The following is a 22,360-nucleotide window of genomic DNA, read 5'->3' on the forward strand; positions in this document are numbered from 1 at the left end:
CAAGAAGCTATTCACCATTAGATCTGCTCTTTTCAGCTCTGCTTAACTGTCTGAGTAATATCTCTGGCAGAAAAAGAGGTGGGTGTGAGCTGCAAAATTTATAACATGAAGCAGATCCAAACACCTCCTCAGGTTACTTGCTCAAGATAACTCTACTAGATGTAATAAAGAGATGAAAACAGAAAGATTTAGAGACACAACCTATTGGTTCTTCGTCTGTAAGATCTTCAGGGTAAAAACAATGTCCATGTGAGAGCTTTGTCCTTGTACTGACTGTGGTCTCTTGGGTTATGTTCAAACTGGGGATGTGAACAAGTAGTCAAGTAGACAATTAACCGGTAAGCCTAGGGAGGTTAATCTTCTTCACTACTAACATTGCCCCCCATCCCCTGATCTCTGTATCAGAGGCAGCAAGGGGGGGAGCAGGAGCTGAGGGGAGCAGCTTAAAAGCTGGTTCCCACCAGCACCAGCTCCATGGTGCCACCTGCCCCCCACCACAGTGCTGCTTCTATCAGAGGCAGCAGTGCAGGGGTAGGGGTCAGGGGTGGCTCCCACAAAGCAGCCTCTGCCTGTGGCAAGCCTGGGTCTGACACAAGCAGAGGCTGCTTTGCAGCAGCAGCCCCTATCCACGGGGGTCCAAACTCCTCGCAGACAGGGGCTGCTGCCAGAGCAGTCTCTGTCTATGGCCAGCCCAGACAGGAATACTTTAATAACAGGGACCTTAGGATTGAGCTAAAGTGTTTCAGGAAGAAGTCAGGAACAAAAATGTATTTACAGATATTTACTTAACTGCTTATTCAAATTGTTAAACATGTAACCCTAATTTCCCAAAGTGCTTTTGACTGAGAGGCCTGACATACTCGTTACACCCAACACACTACTGTTATAATCAGTATCTAAATTATGTTATGTAATGTGTCATTGGAAAACCAATAACTCAATGACCATTAATATTCTTGTGTAAGAAGTTAGGGTCCATCTAGCCCAGTATCCTCTCTTCTAACAGTGGCTATGCCAAATGCTTCAGAAAGTGTGAATAGAACGGGGGAATTTATTGAGTCCCAGCTTTTAAAATGGGGCTATGTGCCTGACCACCTTTGCTAGTCATTACTGATGGATCTATCCTCCAATGAATTTATCTAGTTCCTTAGTGAATCTAATTATAATTTTGGTCTTAATAACATCCTCTGACGAGTCCTGCAGTTTGGCTGTGTGTTGGTAAAGTAGTAGTCCTTCTGTTTGTTTTAATCCTGTTGCCAGTTAATTACATTAGGTGACCCCTGGATCATGTGGTAAATGAAGGGAAAAAATAACACTTCATTATTCACTTTCCTACACCATTCATGATTTTGTAGATCTCTAGCATATCTTCCCTCAGTCATCTCATCTTCAAGATGAAAAGTTCTATTCTTTTAAATCTCTCCTCACATGGAAACTGTTTCCATATCCCCTAATTATTTTTGCTGTCCTTTTTTATACTTTCTCCATCCTAATACAGGAAACCCTCGCCATTTGCGGTAGATGAGTTCCTGGCACTAAGGCAAAGGGCAAAATTTGCAAATACAAGGCTGGTTCCTGTGGATCCTGAACTCACTGCAGGGAACTCACTGCAATTGCTGGGAGCTGTGGGGAACTCTCCATGGGGGCCAGGAGCCACAGTGAATTTCTCATGGCTCTCAGCCCTCACCGCTCCTTCCCCATCCGGAACAGGAGACCCCCCCCCCCCCCCCCCGGATATGTGAAACCATGAATAGCAATTCCATGAATTGCAAAGGTCTCATGTATATCTTTTTTGTGATAGGGTGACCGCAACTGCTTGTTGTAGTCAAAGTATAGGCATAGTATGAATTTATATAGTGCCATTATGGTATTTTCTGTCTTATCTATCCCTTTCCTAATGGTTCCCATCATTGCTACCTTTTTTGACAGCTGCTGCAGACTGGGGATGTAAAATCCTCGTTAATCAATTAACTGGTTAGGCTGACACAACCTTTAACCGACAAAGTGGGATCCGGGCTGGGGACTGCTCCAGCCGGCTCGAGCAGCCACCAGCCCACAGGTATCCTGCTCCCAGCTTCACATTGGGGCTGGCTGCCAGCTCCTAGCTCTATGCTGGTGCTGCCGTCAGCTTCCCAGCTCCCACCAGAGCAGCCCCTGCCTGCGGGGTTCTTGGGCTCTCTGTGGACAGAGAAAAGGTTGTATTTTACCCCCCTTACGTTAATAAGCTGTTATTTCCGAGGTGTTCAAGGGAGGTGATAATTTTGTGAGATGGACATTGCAGTTCAGAAGGATTATTTTATATGAGAAAGAAGTACATTTGCCAACAAATACTTAAAAACAAATTTGATAAATTTAAGACTGAAGTGCTATGAATCTAAATACGAGAGGCAAAAGCTCCTTCTGAATCAAGTTTTTTTTGCCTTTTTTAAAATTATTGTTTTACAAACACTTTGGCAAATTGCGTTGTCGAGAAATGCTATCTGAAAGATTATTGGAAATCATCAGTTTCTTATGTGTATTAATGTATACAAATATCCATTACATATTTTAAAATTCATTTATGGTATTTTGGCAGCTACAGAACATTAGAATCAGAATCTTCTATTAATGAGACTAGTGTACTCTTCTTGGCAGGCAGCATTTTTTCCTTTTGCCTGTAGCACTTTTACTGTTGGCCTGATTTAGGGAGATCACTAGAAAGTAAAGAGAAAATTACTGAGATTTTAATTTAATTTATTTTATAGTACCTGCTCGTAGAATTGATTATGAGCAACATAAAACTGGGAATCAAAAGATTCTTCTGTTACCAGAACACTTTGTCTCTCACCAACCTGAAAAATAGAAAGGTAAAGAAGTGAGTAAAGAATAAAACCCATAAAAGATTCCCCAAAGAGGATATTAAACTAAACTGTCGATAAGATAATATCAACTATTTGATTACATGAAACTAGCATAGTTTGAAATGGCAAGGTATGTTCAAATATGAAACTTCAATGCAAAAAGTCAGTCTGATTTTTTTCATTCATTATGAACACTTTCAGAAATTAAAATATTTGTCCACAACCGTAAAAACCAAACAAAACCCCAACTTTTTTTGTATTTTGCAATAATTTGTTAAAGTAAACTAAATACAGGCTACCACCAAATCCAAATTTGTAGAAATTTCATAATGAAATGAAACACAGTGAAACAGTAATAGCCTTCCGTGAAAACCTCCAGATGGAGCAGGATGAAACAAGACCAGTCACTTTTCACATTTTTTCAGAATTCTTTCTCCATGTTTTCTACATAGGTTAGTATTGTAAACAAAAATGGTTTATTCCTGTATGCCCAGCTTTCTCCTCCTTCTTCGGTGATATCATAATGCTGAACTGTGACATCACATTTGTTCCCATAGCAATATGTCATCCCAGGATTTTCACTGTGGGATTAAGAAACATTCCAGGGAGCATAAACACTGGACAAAATAGTTACTGCATATTTACTATCTCCAAACATGGTCCATTGTAAATATTTTTTAAAAGTAATGAGTCATTTGACATTGCCAAAAGGTTGAGCATGAGGAGCTAGATGTAATTAGAAATTGATGCAACTAGTCAAGCATAGATCAAGACCTAAATTTTCTCAAAGTTCAGAGGTGTTTTAATGAGTGGTTTTGGTTTGATGCATTCTTATACTGCACTACCTTCAGATCTGGACTTTTCCATAGCTCAGGGATATTCATATCCAAGTTTTTAGTTGAAACTGTAGTTCAATGTTTTATCTGAACATTGACTGGATTTTTTCTGACTTGTTTGACAAATCCATTCTTCAAATTACAGCTGCTCAGCAAACTGAATTTGTTTATTGCTTTTATTCTTATCCCCATTTAGGGACTTGTGAACATGTCCTAGCTTTTAAGCATTTAGTATATGTAAACAAAGGTGCATTAAAGACCAACTGTCACTTGAAAAAAGAAAAATCACTTCTAATACATCTGAGACATGGCTGTTACACAAAACACAGAGAGGCCCTTCTATGAAACAATTCCTCTTGGAAAGCTAGAAAGACCCAGATCAGACTGAATGTACACAGTTCAAGTAGTAAGCAGTGAAAAAACCCACACTAACCATAACTGTGATATCTTCTTTAAAAAATTAGTAGAAATAATCATGAATTAAGAGCTGTTAGAGACTACATAGCGAGACTCCCACAAGAAGAAAAGTGTGCTTGTTTGCACACATTTTAATGTTTGAGAGTTATTTATTACACAGTATAAGTATCTATCAATGGCTCTCAGGGAAGTCTGTAATTACAAATAATGATAGATAACATATATTAAAGTTTTAGTAAAACAGATCTAATGTAAATATACTATGTCCCCAAATTTTCCATGCTATTTTTCTCTTCATGTAACAATTATGCAAATTAAATCCCCAGAGGGGATTCAAGTGCATGTCCAGAAACAACTGGAAACAACAGTTAGTGTTAGGGTTGCCAGGTGTCCGGTTTTGAACCAGACAGTCCAGTATTTGAGCTTTCTGTTTGGGAAACCAATTGAGAAAATACAAATGAGAAAATATAAATGTCCGGTATTTTCTAAATATGATGTAATGTAGATTGTGATGTAATGTCAAGTTTGTCCAGTATTTTTGTTTAAACCATCTGGCAACCCTCAGTGTAAGAAGATTATAGGGAAAACTTCCCCTGAACAGTGAGTGAGCTTTCTAGTGTTGTTTTCGTTACTTTTCTGGAAATAAGTTTTAGACTTTGAGAGAACCAAGAATGGGTTTCAGGTATGACAGCAGGAAGCGAGCCCGTGCCCCATGGTCCATTTTTTTGCTAAGAGTGGGAGCAAGCTTCCGACCAGCAGCAGTGCTAATTTTTGAAGCAACTTTTTGTCACTGTATGACACTGAAGAAGGACAAAATGACCAATCACTCATATCCTGACACTATACTGCAATGTTTGCCAACATCTTAACAATGTCAAAATATACTGATGCGTCACCTCAGCAACATCAACCTGGTCCAACTTCTGTTAGATACTGGCAGTTCTAGTTCAATTGCTTAACATTCTCCATACTGTCTCCCATATATCAGGTGGTTTAGTAAGCATTCTGTTTCCTTCGGTCCAAACAAGGCTTAACAGAGAAAGTTACAGCTGCAGCCTATGAATGATGCTTCTGGGACTCTCTTACCACACCTCAATGGGACTGAAAGTGCAGTGCAAAAAGGACAGCAATGGAGGATAAACTGGACAAGGGACTGTAGTCAAAGGATAATGTTTGTGGATAACATCATCCAAAAGGAAAGCCAAAACCTCAGGATGGCAGCTATTGTTAAGTGGGTGACTTATTGGGAATAAATGCAGAGGAATGAAGGAACTGAAAGTCATCTTTGTTGCTATAGTTAAGAATGGTTATATTAACTTCAAAAGTTTATAAGGCAAAATTAGACTGTTAGTTTGGAGGGGAAAACCCATCACCATTCATATGTGAAAAATAACTGTAGAGAACACCTGAGTTTTGATCATTTGAAATAAGCAGTGGCTTTTTCATACATGCATTACCAACTGTTCAGGCCAATGTCTTTAAGAGCATACATGGGCACAGTGGACACAGATAGACCTTTTTAATCCACTGGGTAGCCATAGAATTAATACTTTCAATGTTCTAGTGAAAATGGAGAAAATAAGAAAACACAAAGTTGTATTTAATCAATTATGTTGCTGGGGACATTGGAACTACGCATTAAATGGTCACATATTTTAAAACAGAAAATAAGCACAGAGTATTCCAATTATAATAGAAGAGAAATATAAGCAAGCAGAATGTAGCTACCAAATTAAAATTTGTCTAACATACAGTGAATACTCAATTTCACCTCAATTTTACTTCAGAGGAGTTAAATATGTGGATAACACGCTAGAAGTCACAACAGTCATCTTTGCGGAGTAATTTTTATTATTGTTTTTCTCCTCAACTATTTTTTTAAGTATAGTGAAAGCTGATTTTTGGATTCTATAATATGACTCTGCAACTTAGGAAAAATTCTTACTTCAGTTAATTCCACATATTGAGTCTGCTCTGGAATTTTGTCTTAGAGAGACTTTAGAAATCTTACTGGAGCAGGATTTCACTGTTTCCCGCAGACAATTTGAAAAATAGCAGCAGTGGCAGACCTGCCAGACAAACACTAATTTCTCAGTCACACTGTGTGCAAAATGAGGGCAACAAGCACTAACTACTCCTCCAATCTCCTTCTACACACATCAGTTGCCCGGTAGTTATCTTATAACAGGTAGCCAAATTATTTCAGTAAATTTGTGTTACTCCTAGAATATATTGTGACATGATTGTTTTGTAAATCAGTTTTTACTTTTTTTGAATATCATAAAATGCATTTCAGCTAATTTTCTAAAGGGAATAAATGGTGGGAAAAGGTTTTTTTTTTCACTTTAGTCAAATTAGTTTTTTATCAAAGTTGCTTGGAATACATTAAACACAAGGTCTGACCTTAAACTATGAAATAATATTTCTAGTGTCACTGCAAAAAGATTGACCCCAGATACTCCTTTAGACTAATTACTATCATGTAATGTCACCAATGAAGATCTATAATTACACATGGAAAAAAATATGGTCCTATTCTTATTTAGTTAATGAAAATTATAACCTTTCCATTTTGATTAATCACTCACAACAACTAAAGCATGTGATGCATGCTCTTTAGGGAATATAGTAATTTTCCTGACTGTTTATGCACTCTTCATTTCTCAGGCTCATGCAAAGTGGAGGGTGGGGATGTTTCAACCCCTCTTGGGCTGCAAACAGCTTCTAGAAAAGTTTTAAGACCACCTGAATTTTTTGTACTTTGTACAATGCTTTTATAAAACAAGGCTTTATAATATACTGCGAAGTAAGTTATTGATAGCTATCTCCAGTGACTTAGGCTGACAAAATCTCCAATTTCCACTGAAGTCAATGAATGTGTCTCTGTTGCCTTCAGTGGAGGTTGGATCAGGCCCTTTGACCCAAAAATTACAGAGCACTGGCTCTGGGAAAGTTTAGACCTTACTGAAAAAAACTGCTTCCTTTGTTTGCTGGTATTTTGGAATACTGAAAGTCAGCAGTAATACATTATACTGCAAGCTTTTGTTATGGTAACAGATTATTCTGATACATAGATATTTTTAGTGCTGTTTACCAGAAACCTCCCTGGTCTGGCACCCTCGGAACCTAATTCTTCCCAGATGAGGGAATTTGTTTGATAAGGGGAGGTGCCTTGCCACTGGCCCCTCCCCGTTGCTGGCTCCTTCAGCTCCGCTGCCAGCCGGACAACATGGCTGCATCAGCCCCATTGCCAGAATGGCTGCCCTAGTACCACCGCTGGCACCATGGCACAGCAGCCCTAGCCCTGCTACTGTGGCACCAGCCCCGCTAGTGGGTGGCTCGTGGCCCTGTCTATGCTGCCCTGGCTCCAACCAGGTTGCCGCATCACCAGCCCCGCTGCTGGGCTGGCACACAGCGCTGATTGAGCTGCCCCCAGGCCTGACTGCACTACCACGGCCACAGGTGGGCTTCCAATGCTCTGCTGGGCTGCTGCAATCTAGTTCCACTGATTGGGCTGCTGCAACACTAGTCCAACAGTTGCCACCACTGAGCTGCTTCTGTCCCACTCCTAGCCCTCCTCCCCTCCACGGGAGCCAGTATGCATGAGAAGCCAGCTTAAAGGGTACAGCGGCTCCTGCTTGCCCCCCCCACTCCATGTTGTTGCCTCTTTATCGGAGACAGCAGCAGAGAGGGGCAGGTGACTATGTGGGAGCTGATATGCGCAGGGAGCTGGCTTAAAAAATGGTTCCCTACACATATTGGCTCCCACCTGCACCCCTCCCCCCCCATGCTGATGGTGCTGCGGAGAGATGGCTTAAAAACTGGTTCCCCACAGCATTGGCTCTGTGGTGCCACCTCTATCGGGGTGGGGGGGAAGGCAGGGACGATAGGGGAGGCTGTCACAAAGCAGCCGCTGTCTGTGGTGGGCCTAGCACCCCGCAGAGGCTGCTTTGTGGCAGTAGCCCCTGTCCACAGGGGGTCCGAGGTCCCAGCGGATAGAGGAAGCTCCGCATCCTGTGCAGCAACCTCTGTCCTGGGGAGCTCAGACCCGGCAGGGGCAGGGGCAGGGGCAGGGTCTGCTGCTACCCCACCCTGCTGCCTCTTATACAGAGGCAGCAGCGCAGGGCGGCAGGCAGCTGGTATGCCTGGGGAGCTGGTTTTCAAACTGGCTCCCCTTGCGGACTGGCTCCACCTGCCACCGTATGCTACTGCTTCTGCTGCTGGTCCCGCCCCAGGAGACAATCGAATAGTCGTGTAACTGCTAAGATTTCATGCAGTTATATGACTATTCAATTACCCAATAGCTAATATCTCTAATACACGGTTACATGCTCACATACCTACTGGGAACATTTGTGGGCCTGCCTGAGTGCCCCAGTTTAGGGAAGTGCAACCTGCATCATTTAGCATTTTTGTGGTATTCATTTAGGCATCTTAGCCATCTTCCCATTACAGCAGATGGGGGATAGAGGGACAAGAGAGAAAAAAAAGTGTGAATAGTATGTGCGCAAAACTCTGAGGAATGAAAGCAACATGTCAAAGATTTCTTAACAGTTTCTCTCCATAAAATATGGGGCCAAACATATTAATTTCCTTTTTCCTTCAGTCCATGTTTCCCCCACACTCTCTCTATTTTTTCCAATCCAATGCTGCTCCTCCAATTTACACGGCATCAGCATCTCCATTTGTAAAACTGATCTTCAACAGAGGGACCATCAGTATATTTCCTGGGGCTTGTCAGCACATAATTTTTGTACTGCTGTAACTCTCCCAGTCTGAAAATAGAATTGTTCAAATGTTGCAACCTCCTACCGTGGATGCAATTATATCAGAATAAAGATGCTTTATAACAGAACAGCTAATCCGTATGGAAAGCTATACACAGTCAATACAACTGTGACAACAGCTGGGGCTATGCAGATGTGACTGTTTTGATAAAATTACACTCCTCACCACCACAGTTAAAGTAGTACAAAACCTGTAAAAATCTGACCTGATCGAAAAATGTCTACTTCCTCCCTTTCAAAACTCTTATAAAATGACCTGAGTCATCCTGGGATTGGCATGTGGGGGAGGTGTTATCAATGCTGGCCATTTCCAGAAATCAAAATAGATGGATTTTCTCTTTGTTGTATTCTACATATTTGTTTTATATTATATTGTATTATAAATAATATTTGCATTGTATCTGCATAACAATATAATAGCACCACATAGGATTTTATAGATTCAGAATCATGCAAATATTAAACTATTAATTCTAGTGACATCTCCGTGCCCATTTTAAAATTGAAGACTTTAAACAATTAAGTGAAACTTCCAAGGCCACACAATAAACAAGTTTCATTAGACTCAAGACCAGAATTCAGGAGTTTCCTAGTCCCATAAATAGTCCTCTAGACCTTGCTGCTTTATGTCCTAAAACAATTTGGTTATTGAGGGAAACGGACTATCAACCTCTTACACAGATTATGAAGCTATATTTGGAAGCAAAATTTCAAATCAAGTCATTAAATGAATTTAAAAAACAAGAGACACTGGACACTACTGAGCTAACCAAACTAGTAAGATCATTTTGACAGTTTAGCGCCTGCACTAACTACTTCCATTTTATGCTTCGCATCGGCTAGTATTTTTCCTTATTTACATTTAGGATCCAAACCTAAGGTACTTTTAGGCAAATTTTGTTAGACTGATCCTCTAAACATTAAGATGCAATGTTTATTTTCAGTGATGTATATACATGTTACACATCTTACCATGTAAGATTTTAAAATAGGTTTACGTAACACATACACACACAGTATAAACCTCCATCTTTTGACTTTTTGCCAGCCTGGCTTGAGGATGAGCAAGCAGGAAGGATTAGGCATAAGTTAAAGTCTGCCAACTCTAATAGTACCTAATTAGCACAACAAAAGAAAGTGCCTCAGTCGTTCAGCAGTGGGCAATGCATCTCATTAAACACAACTGAACAACAATTATTTGGTCCCCTTGTGAATAGTTTTGGCACAGCTACCAGAGAGAGAGAGAGAGCTGGAACTAGAGTGTCTGCTTTCTTGGCCCAGTGCTCAAGCTTCAGGGTAAATAGCCTGTTTCTATTACTGTGCACCTGCATCTGACTGCTTCATTTTGATTTGGTCTCCTGCTGTGAAAATGTAGCTTCTTCAAGCACATACAAGCCTTGCCATGCACTTCACATGAAAATTATATTCAGAGATGTCAGCGGTGACCTAAAAACGACAACTAGTCCTCAAAATAACTGCTTCCTTTTAAATTCTGTAAGTTTATGTTTTACTCTTTTTTCCTTTTCATTGCTCTTCTGTTCTAGAAAGAAATCAGAATTTTAGTTTGTTTATATCAGTTCTGTTGAATTATATTTTCAAGTCCGATTAACCACATAAGAAATGACCTTACGCAAAAAAGTCTTCAAAGATGTGGAATTTACTTTGGTCTCTCTTGTTCAGCTCATTCTATTATAAGCCTGGTCTATGTGGTTAAAGATCAGGACTGGGAGGCAGGATATCTGGGTTCTGTACTCAGCTCTGCCACTGATTTGTATGGGACATTGGTTAGATTAGATATTCTCTTCACCTCAATGTGGCTGTATAAAGGTGGATTATAATACTTCTATGGCTCTTAAAGTATACTGAATACTAACACAAAAGTTTTTAGAGAAATACAAAATATTATGTATAGAATTAATGTTTAGAACATCCTCTCTGTGGGTTCGTCTATACAGCAAAGTTACTTAGGAATAACGGCCATTATTCTAAAATAACTATGCGAGCATCACATAACATAACATAACACAGCCATTCTGTTATTTCAAAATAACAGGCACCTTATTCCAAAATCTGTAAACTACATTCTAGGAAGAAGGACGCCTATTCCGAAATAGCTATTTCAAAATAAGGCATGTGCAGATGCTCCACTGCTGCTATTTTGAAATAGCCCCTCACCAGGGGCATTCTAAGTTATTCCTCCCCAGTGCCTCCTGGGGCTCTAAATCATCTACATTAGAGAAGCCTGCTTGGGATTAATTTTGAGGCTTCCCTGCAGTATAGACATGTTATTTTGAAATAAGCTATTTTGGAACAACTATTCTGAGATTGCTTATTTTGAAATTGATGTGCAGTGTAGATGTAGTCTGTGACGACTCAGCCATTCTGATTAAATGGCATTAATGGCATTCTGATTAAAATCAACCAATTCTTTTCTATGTGTTATCTGATAGAAAAGACACCAACCAAGCCATGTATAAATCTCTACAGAGGAAAAATACATGAAAGAAAAGGGAAGGAAGTTGTGTAGTCTTGCATTTCTCCCCCACCACTCTTCATGCTTGAAATTTGGATGCATGATTTACAAACAGAAAAATCAGACATGATAAGGGTGTGCTTTGGTAAACAGGCAGCCTTTGGGGAAATGTCAGTTTTGTGATAAAAAGTAAGTTTAGGAAGCCTTCCATTTCTGTGAATTTCCAGGGGCACATGACAGAGTTTTAATGAATCCCATTCTTCAGTTTCACATGCATTCCAGCTATATGGTGAACACATATTCTTTTGTATGATATTTCAATTTTATTTTAAACAAACCCTCCAATTATTTTAAAGAGTTTAACCTGTGGTGGAGTGAACTTACTAAACTTGGAGATAATTCAATCTTTTAAAATTCTATATCCCTTTAACTTCCCCATACTAAAATATGTAAACTGCACAACTTCATGATTTGTATTAGGGGATGCAATTCTTAAAGATGTAATAAATATTCTAGAGATGATGTAATATGATGTGACAATTGCAAAAGCAACTATACTACATTTGGTTTTACTGATTTTTTTTGTAAGACACAGCCAAACTTAATGTATACTAGGGATGTGAACAGGTAACCAGTTAATTGGTTACATAGTAAGGATCACCCTTACAGGTAACCGGTGCCAGGAGCAGCCCCCTGCTCTGGACTGGAAGTAGGCAAGCAGCAACCTCATGAGGTGAGGAGGGCAGCTCTCCCATGGGACCCCGCTAAATTGGTTAACTGGTTATACGTAGAGTTTAACCAGTTAACTGATTAAATGGGATTTCATGTCCCTACTGTAGACATGGCTTCTGTGCATCGGAGACAGGAAAACATATTATTGGTTAACTTTTAGATGGTGAAAAGGAGGGCAAATCCAAAGGTATGGGGAGGTTCGACAGGAGAATGCACAAACTAAAATAATGGAGCACCTTCATTCCCACTTACATGGGAAAAGAGGCAACATGAATTAGTAAATAACAGTTTGATGTAATGAAAGGGTATAAAAAATTATGTCCCCATTTTAGATGGGAGGAACAGAAGAGAAGAACAGAGCAAAATGGATAACACAGAGAGAAAAACTTTAAGGCAAAATATGCTGAGAATTCATTTATTTAGCACATCAGAAACTGGGAAATTACCACTGTATAAAATTATCAAATAATTTCCCCAAAAAAGTAGTTTCATGCCTTTAAAAAGAAAATTACAATGCTGTCCAAAAGAGTTAAAATGTATAAATATTTATCAGCCTTTTTTTCAAAAGGATAAGTAGAACTCCCTCTGAATACATGAATCCAAGATTGCTAACACAAACATCAGAACATGGTCAGAGGGTGATAATGTTAATGAGGATATGGTAATGATATAATTTTCTTTTATTTTAAAGGCAGTTTATAGATGATCAAAAATTAGACACTGATTTGGGTTTTTTCTTTTCTAAGGTATGTTAAGACCCCAGAACAGTTGATGCTTTTGAAGGCATATGGTTGAATGACAAGAATATCATCAAGGGTTTATAGGGGGACCAAAGTGAAAGATTCATTAAAAATGATAAATGTGATACGACTACTTAATGTTTTTATGCAACTGCACATTCAATATAGCACATCAGTGGCTATGCATTTTAAAATCTTTTTAAAACAAGCTGCCAGATTGTAATCATAGACTAAATTGTTATTTGCAAATGAGCACTTTTTCATTAACATTCCAAAATAATAATTCTTAACAATTCTGTGTTACCAATCAAAACATATTACATTGTGGAGTGGCTAAAGTTAAAAACAAATGACAAACAGTATGCCACTACTGTAAAAAAGAAAAATAATTCACCTTAGTACGTATTTACTTAATAATTAATGGTCCATGATTACAAAATTTATGGTAAGATAAAGTTGAGCTACCAACAGTCATAGACTGTATGCAAAATTCTCATACAAATTTCATTTATGTCCCATCATTTGTGGTTAAGCGCACTGAGCATTTTGCAACTGCTAAATTATTTAGAACTTTGCTCCCATTGTTGTTTTCTCAGTATGATATATCTGAATGTTTACTATATTTACCCTATACATTTCATCCTATACCACCTTCATAGTACACGTTTCCTTCTAGAAATAAATCCTCAGCAGTTAAATAAGGTCTATAAATAATTAACACAGGATGATAATATCTGCTATTATCTAGTGGACAAAGACATAAGATCCAGTGGCTCAAAGCTGAAATGTGAATTAAAATAAGGTACAAATATTTAACAACAAGTATAATTAGCCGCTGAATCAGCCCATCAAATGGATATTGGCGATTCTTCATCATATGAAGTCTTTTCAACAAAATGGAACATTTTCCTAAAAGATGTGCACTACTTCAACCACACGTCATTGGGCTAGACTCAGGAATTAGTGGGTGAAATTCTGTGTCATGTGTTAAGTAGGATTTCAGTCTATCTGATCACAATGGTCTCGTATGACCTTAATATTTATGAAAGGTATCAAAACCAGCATTTAAAATGTTGGCTAAATAACCAACTAAAATGTTCTCTCAGAAATTCTGTGATGTCGAATACAGATTAAGAAAATCACAACATCTAAGACAGGCCTTCAATTAAAAGGGAAGAAAGTCCTAAATATCAGAAGATGCATAGTAGAAGAAAAATGCATCTCTTCATCTACATGTTTTGTTAGTCTTTAAAATGCTGTTATACCATTTGTTGTTTTTTAAGTTTTTCCAGTTACGGAGTAACTCAGTTTCCTTTCTGAATCTCTTCATACAACTATGGAAATGGAACGATCCCTTTATTGTATTCTGAAATGCCATGGTGGGAGGAGCTGATTACATTCTAAATTCCAGTGTCTCGGTTTTATAAGTGGAAATGGTAATTTAATGAGTGCCTTCTTTTGCTCAACATGTTCCTTTTATAGATACAGAGAAAATGGTTGCCTGCGAAAATACAAAAAACCCAATTGGCAGATGGAAGGAGGTCTTTTCCTGATAAGATACCAAAGGGAGTGCTGCTGGGAAAAGGTGAAAATGGCCTCAAAGGCAAACCTAGTCCAGAGATCACAAATCACAACCCTTAAAGAAAAAAGGGCATGTAAGGTCCCAGTTCTAAGAGTGGGAATAGACTATCTGGATGATTCCCCCCCCCCCAAGTACAATACACAGTACAATCAAATAGTATTATGCATCAGCATTTACTTTAGATTCCTCAATTGAGCCAATGCTGTTGTTTATATAAATTATTATATGAGACACAACACATTTTCGAACTGTTTTATTGAGAAGTGACAAAATAAACATTTAGGAATACAACTCTGTTAGAAAGGACAATATTCAACTGAGAATCATGGGTGTTTCCTGCCAATTCAGTGATTTACAGTGTGAGCTCAGGGAAGCTAACTGGTGTGTATCTATGTCTCAGTTCCCCATTTCAGAACCTTGTTGCTTTCATATTAAATATTTTACAACCATGCCATATATGTTTTTTTATGCTAGCATAGCAACCTAAGACTTCACAATTCAGTTTTATCTGCTTTGTATATATTAACTTTGTATAGATTCACTTTTTGAGAAAAAGGTTGATTTTGGTGGGAAAGCATAGCATATATTTCTTTTCCATTTAATTTTACCTGTGTTGTTTTTGTGAGAGTTCACAAATAACATGATTTTTTTTTTAAACCAGAGTCATCACCATTAATCTGAAAAGCTAGAAGTATGATGCAGTGTGAAGAAAATATATATTATCTCGGGACACAAAGGTGCTCAAAAAAGCTACACATATATAGGATATACTCAGATGCCTGAATAACAGCTCTGAAATGTGGCTAATTATTTTCTGTTAAAATTGTTGTTACATGGCATTTCTGCAACTAACAGATATTTTGAAGACTGCATAAGCTTCTAGAAAAAATGATTATGGCATGATACAAACTAATTTATTTAGACACCCGAGGAATCGGAGTTGTACTTGATCTATTTATTGCATTGATTTTTAAAATTTCTCTGCTGGTGTTCACAGAGCAAAACATGTACATGTCTGCAGGAGTGTGTAGATTAACATCTTTGGGGTATTTTATATGGAAGAGGAGAATATTGTCCTGGGGCAATGGTACTCTGTCCTATGCTAATATGGACAGATTCAAAATAGATAGCCTCTTGATTGAGAGAACTAAAATAAATAAATAAAACAAGATTGTAGATTTTAGTTTTCTTTGTAGTCACTACAGGAGTAATTGCTCAAATCTTGTTATTATTATAATAAGTTCTTAGCCTCTCTGTTTTATAATACACTTCATTTATAAATGATGTAATAGGTTAAAAAACTGCAGAAATAAGATCAGGTTATCTAAGGATGTCTGTAGGAGAGCTTCTGTTTATTCAACGTCTGACACCTTAGTATCAGAAATAAATGTACGAGGCTGGTAACAACACAGTAAACAAAATGTTTTAAAGTAAAACCAAAAAATACCCATTTCACTGTGAAATGTGGCACCTGCTTCTTAAACAAAAGGCTGGGAGAATGAGATGGATGGCCACAGCTGAAAGAGTCTTCCTATTCTGTCATCTGATCTGCCTCTTCCTTTGTCCCTTACTTGATGGATAGTGATGTAATTAAGGACTGATTCCACTCCTGCCATGTTTTAAATATTTTTCAGCGGGACAGCCAGTAGTTCTGACCCAGGCAGGGCCAAGGGCTCTAGTGGGGTTAAACAGCTGTAAGCGAGGAGGGGCAGTGGGCTCCGTCCAGGGACAGGCACTAATTAGGGTTGCCAAATGGTTTCAACAAAAATACTGGACACACTTGACATTATAGCACAATCGACATTACATCTTATTTAGAAAATACCGGACATTTATATTTTCTCAATTTGTTTCCCGAACAGAAAGCTCAAATACTGGACTGTCCGGTTCAAAACTGGACACCTGGCAACCCTAGCTCTAATGGGAGTCAATGGAGCAATGGGCCCCAGCATGGCTCGCATGGCAGCAGGCTCCGGCGGGGCTGGTAGCTTTGAGTCTGGCGAGGCAATGGGAGTTGGTGGCTTGGAGCTTGGCCAGGCCAGTGTGGGAATGGCCCCAGTGGGGCTGGTGGCAAGGGGGTCAGCAACCCACTTGGTCTGGCATCAGGGGGCCAGCAGCCTTACTGTGGCTGTGAAGCCAGCAGAGCTGGCGGCTAGGCCCGGAGCGGAGCCAAGCTAAGCTGTGGGGGCTGGTGGCAGGGGGGCCAAAACTGACATCCCCTGGTCCAGCAAACTACCTCGTTTGAGACTAGTCAGGTATTGTATTACATAAGCTAAACAAATATAAAACATTGCCCCAAATTTACATGAAAAATGTGAATAAATTTGGGTACTTCTACAGTGCATTCTTATTTCAAAATAGGCTATTCTGGAAGAAATACTCTGAAATAGCTTCTTTCAAAATAGCGCCTCTACACTAAAGGGAAGCCTCAAAATTAGTCCTGGTCAGGCTTCCCTATTGTGGACATACTACCTCAATTTAGAGCTCCAGGAGGCACTGGGGAGTACTTACTCTGAATGGCCCTGGGGAGGGGCTATTTCAAAAAAGCAGCTATGGAGTATCCATACTACTGCTATTTCGAAATAGCTATTTCAGAATAGGCATTATTCCTCATGGGATGAGATTTACAGAAGTCAGAATAAGCCGCCCGCTATTTCAAACATATCGCTGCTATCTGTATGAAACCACTCAATTTCCATACATTTTAAGATCAGAAGGAAACATTATGATTATCTTGTCTGACCCCCTGCACAACACAGGCCATAAAATTTCACATAGGAATTCCAGCATCAAGTCCAAGTCACTGTATGTCTACACTACTGCAGTGCATCTGGGGAAGATACATTATGCTGACAGGACAGAGCTATCTGGCAACTTAGCACTGTCCACACCAATACTTATATTGGTGTATTTCATGTTACTCAGGGGAGTAGTTTATTCACCTCCCCTGAGCGACACAAACTATGTTGACATAAGCTATAGAGTAGACCAGTGGTCTCCAATCTTTCTAACCACAAGATCACTTTTTCAATTTAAGTGCAATGTCAGATCTACCTCAGACCACAAATACCATTACCCTGCTTCCTTTCCACCCTTTCTCTGAGGCCTCACCCTGCTCACTCCATCCGCCTTCCTCCCAAACCTCATTCACTTTCATCAGGCTGGGGTAGCGGGTTGTAGTGCAGGCTCTGGTCTTGGGCCAAAGGGTTTGGAGTGTGGGAGGGACTTAGCCCAAGATAGGGGATTAGGGCCCAGGAGGTATTTCAGGGTGCAAGCTCTGGGAAGGAGTTTGGGTGCAAGGGGACTCACGTCTAGGGCAGGAGGTGTAGGAGGAGGTTCAGGGCTGGGACAGAGGTTCAGGATGCAGGCTCTGGCTGGGCACCATTTAACTGAGACAGCTTCTGGGTGGTAGAGCAGTGGGGTTAAGGCAGGCTTACTCCTGCTGTGGCCTTGCACCACTCCTGAAAGCAGCTAGCATGTACAATGGCTCCATGGCGCCATGTGCTGCCCCTTATCTACAGGCACTGAGCCCACAGCTTCTATTGCCCATTACTGATCACTGGGAGCTGCAGGAGTGGTGTCTGCAGGCAAGGACAGAATGTGGTGATCCCCTGCTCTGCCTTTCTCATGGGCTGCAGGGACATGCCAGCCACTTCCAAGAGCAGCAATTACCACAGGGAGAATTACTCCAGCCACAAAATGTTAGGCATTTTAGAACTCACTGCTCAAATAATTAAATTTAAGCGTAAGAGAGAAATGAAATTTATGAAATGCACAGACCAGTCAAAAACCAAAATAACAGACTTTGCAAGCAGTAAAAGAAGTAACAACAACCCCCCCATGGGCTCGTCTACACTGGCCCCTTTTCCAAAAGAGGCATGTTAATTTCACAGGCTGTAATAGGGAAATCCGCGGGGGCTTTTAGAAAAGCCGGAAAAGAGCGTCTACACTGGCCCCAATCCTCCGGAAAAAAAGCCCTTTTTCGGAGGATCTTATTCCTACTTCAAAGCCGGAAAAAAGCGGCGGACATCTTTATTTAAATGCCGCGGGGGATATTTAAATCCCCCGCGGATTTCCCTATTACGACCTGTGAAATTAACATGCCCCTTTCGGAAAAGGGGCCAGTGTAGACGTAGCCCATGTGTGCTGGGTTGGGAGATGAGTGTGAAGGACAGTGCATGTTTGTGAGAATGACAATGTCCCAGAGAGGCATAAGGATTTTGCACAAACAGGGTTTTTGCACACCCCCCCAAAAATCCACATGGATTCTTTTTGCGCAAAAACCCCTTGCACAAAAAGAAATGGCAGAAAATATGCTAATGAGATTGCAACTTATGATAATGAGTCCCTCATTAGAATATTTTCTGCAAGAAGAACTTGGAGTGAAGACGTAGCCACAGTGTGTGTGTGTGTGTGTGTGTGTGTCAGATATTTGCATTGCCAAGCTTCCTGCATCCCCTTCTCTCTGTGTGGGGATAGGGTACAGAAGTGGGGGGAGAAGGGACACCCTGACATGAGCTCCCCCCGCATCTTCTCCCTCCTAGACCCTGCACAGCAAGTAGGAGGCTCTCAGGATGGCAGCTCCAAAGCAGAAGGCAGGAGAGGCATGAGGTGTAGCAACAACTGAAGAGCCAGCGTTTGATAGCTTCCTGACTAAACCAGTAAGAGTTACCTGTCAGGCACCAAGATCTACCAGTAGATCCTGATTGACCGGTTGGTGACCACTGGAGTAGACATAGCCTATGGCATCTACTTTTTATTGAAAGTTTTTGAATGACGGAGAAACTGTCACATGTCTCAGTCATTTTTTCAATGTTAATTACTCTCACTGTTAGTTAGAATCTTCTTTCCAGTCTAAATATGTCTTAATTCCACATAAAGTACTATTATTCACATGGGGTGCACAAGGAGGGAGAGAGGATCTGACATGTCCAAGATTATAGAATAAAGTTTATACCAAAACAGGAACAGAAGCTGTCTCCTGAATCCTAGGTCAGTTTATTAACTGTAAGACTTCATTGCCTCAATCTTTTCTCCTTCCATTCCAAATTGAGAGAGAACAATTAAACTGGATTGCTCAAAGAATCTATATTCCCATAGCATTCAGACATAACTGGATTAGAACTTCACTGTGAAAATATACTGTAAACAAAATCAAAGCTCGCTTAATGGGCCTGATTCTGATTACACTAAAATCTATACAAAATCCTAGTAACTCTGACCTCAGAGGAGTTATTGTGGTATAATCTGGAACATACTGTTCCTTCTTGCTAGAATTATGTGCACAGAGGTTTGTGGAAATACACAATTTCAATTAGTGCAATTGACTTATTCCTTGGTTTTGAAAATTCAATTCTTGTATTTGACCTATGAACTGTTCTTTTACTGGATATGTGATTTCACATTCTGGTTTCTGAAACACACACAAACAAGGCTTATGAAATAACTTAGGCCAGAAAGATGCCTGAACAAAAAAGTTATCAGCTAATAAGGTAAGGGATGCAACCAGGTAAATGGGGCTCAGTTTAGCACTTTAACCCTAAAAATTGTTCTAATTCCACTGCGAAAAAGCTACTGAAAGTTAGAATGTTAGTACAATTTTTTGTACTGAAAAAATTCCCATAAACAAATTCAGTAATAAATGCTGTAACATTTTCACTCCTCCTACTGAACAATCCCTAATCAAAAATAATGTAGAGTTCAGATTTGTTAGCGAAGAACACAGATTAGAAGTCATAAATTAGTTTTACATTTATAACCAGAAAAAAGTAAACAAATATTTTTTGCCACTGCACCATATCACGCATATTGGTATGTTGAAAACAATCAACTATGATTTCTTTTCCCTTTTAAATAAACAAACAAATGATTTATTTAAATGATTTAGTGAAGAGTGACAAAAATGATTAAAGGTCTAGAAAACATGAGCCATGAGGCAAGGCTTAAGGAATTGGGCTTGTTTAGTTTGGAAAAGAGATCGAGAGGGGAGATGATAGCGGTTTTCAGGTATCTAAAAGAGTGTCACAGGGAAGAGGGGGAAAAATTGTTCTCCTTAGCCTCTGATGATAGGACAAGAAGCAATGGGCTTAAACTGCAACAAGGGAGGTTTAGGTTGGACATTAGGAAAAACTTCCTAACTGTCAGGGTGGTTAAACACTGGAATAAGTTGCCTAGGGAAGTTGTGGAATCCCCATCTCTGGAGATATTTAAGAACAAGTTAGACAGACATCTATCAGAGATGATCTAGACGGTGCTTGGTCCTGCAGTGAGGGCAGGGGACTGTGGTCTTGATGACCTCTCGAGGTCCCTTCCAGTTCTAGGATTCTATGACTCTATGATTTAAAAAACCCATATTGCTAATGCAATGGTAAAACTGAACTAGCCAGCAATTAAAATTAAGAATTTCAGAAGATCAAAATTATTCCTACAATATTCGTTCAGGCAAGTTTTAGACGTGTAGAATTTTCAATTCTTGTTTTCCCTGTTAACTAATCTAAAGCTTAATGTACAATATAGTGGTAACATATAAACTAAAAAAACAATGTGCAACATGGCTGAGGTTCTGCCTTAGGTTGAGGAGTTTTCCTCATGAATTAGTTTAAGGTGGTTTAAAAATAAATGATTAGTTTCATTAAACCTTTTAAGGGGAAAATTCAAAGTAGCTACAAATTTGGAATTTCAACTTTTTTCTAACAGTCAAAAAGGGATTTAACTGAGTACATTATAAATTTTCAGGGAGGAAAAAAGCTTTCCAAATAAACTTTGAGAGAGTTCTTTTCCTTCAAGATGATGCATTTTTCCACAGTAAGCATGCTCCACAAAGGAAAGTGGGACACATACACAAAAATATTAATAAGGAAACATGGGGAACACTTAGATTAATATCAGAAATCCGGTCATTCATTATTTTACACCAGACTCAGCTGGCATTCTTTACATTTAGATTTTTAAAAATTATCTCAAAAGAACTGTATTAAACTGGAAGGTTAAATTAGCTTTATATCTAATAAAAAGAATTCTGGAGGTGTACTGATTAGAGGAACTATGTCTGTCAATGAGCTCTATACATTAATGTAATGGCAATAAATCAGACATAAGAATGTGACATTTTAAAGTGAGAGATTATCCTTGTACAAAAAATATCACCACATTTCCCTGCTTTCTTTGAATTCCACTGACTACTTAAAGCTTTTAAAATGATGGTTTCACACTTCGAACACGTTCTGCAGGAGGCAGAATGGACAACATCTACAATTTATTATATGGACTGGACCCCTAAACATTTGCCTGCAAAATCATGAAAAACACACGCTCAGCAGGTTCATCTTACATATTCACATAACTCTCAGATCATGGTTCTCTCAACTTACTCATGATTTCAATCTACATTTAGTTCACTATTACGTCCTAAAAATGTAGAACTAAAATTAATCAGGAACTCATTTACCTTCTGAAGAGCACTCAAAAATCTATGATTTTAAATTAATTTATGCAAAGAGTAAAGCTCTTGTCTTTCATAAGCATACTTGCGAGTCTTATAAATCTAAACTAAAGCTTTAATCCTTTAATGACCCCTCTTCCTTCTAGTCTTAAATAGAATAATTAAGCAATAACTTCCATTCCATCTAAGTATATTGCCTCAATGATGGGTCCCTGCTTGCTTAGTAAATCTCAAAGCATTTAATTGACCCATAGAGCCGATTATTTGAAGAATAGTCATATGGAATAGGAGCCATCCGTACTTTGCTAGAAGTTATTTTTCCAAGTAATTAATAGTTTTTGGTCCTTTAAAAAGATTAAGCAGAACCACTCACTGTGAAGTAACTTAAACTACGGTGGGTTATAAAATCTGTAGGTGGATTCATTTGAGATGTTAATTTGGCTCTGGGAGTAATTGGACAGATATAAGTTATAAGCACCATCAAGATCTCAAACAGTTCTTGGATTTTCATA

The 22,360-nt window shown here is 39.2% G+C and overlaps 1 protein-coding gene across 13 annotated transcripts in view; it reads right to left on the minus strand.

Moving 5' to 3' along the window:
• CDKAL1 (CDKAL1 threonylcarbamoyladenosine tRNA methylthiotransferase) overlaps positions 1 to 22,360 on the minus strand; it is a 572,751-nt gene that overhangs the window by 40,915 nt on the left and 509,476 nt on the right. For all 13 annotated transcript variants that reach the window (XM_006121835.4, XM_075921165.1, XM_006121831.4 and 10 more), the window contains one exon: positions 2,748 to 2,831. In XM_006121835.4, the coding sequence (XP_006121897.2) occupies positions 2,748 to 2,831 (84 nt within the window). The remainder of the gene's footprint in view (positions 1 to 2,747; positions 2,832 to 22,360) is intronic.

Source organism: Pelodiscus sinensis, chromosome 2, assembly GCF_049634645.1.
Source record: "Pelodiscus sinensis isolate JC-2024 chromosome 2, ASM4963464v1, whole genome shotgun sequence".
In the NCBI taxonomy this organism is placed as follows: Eukaryota; Metazoa; Chordata; order Testudines; family Trionychidae; genus Pelodiscus; species Pelodiscus sinensis.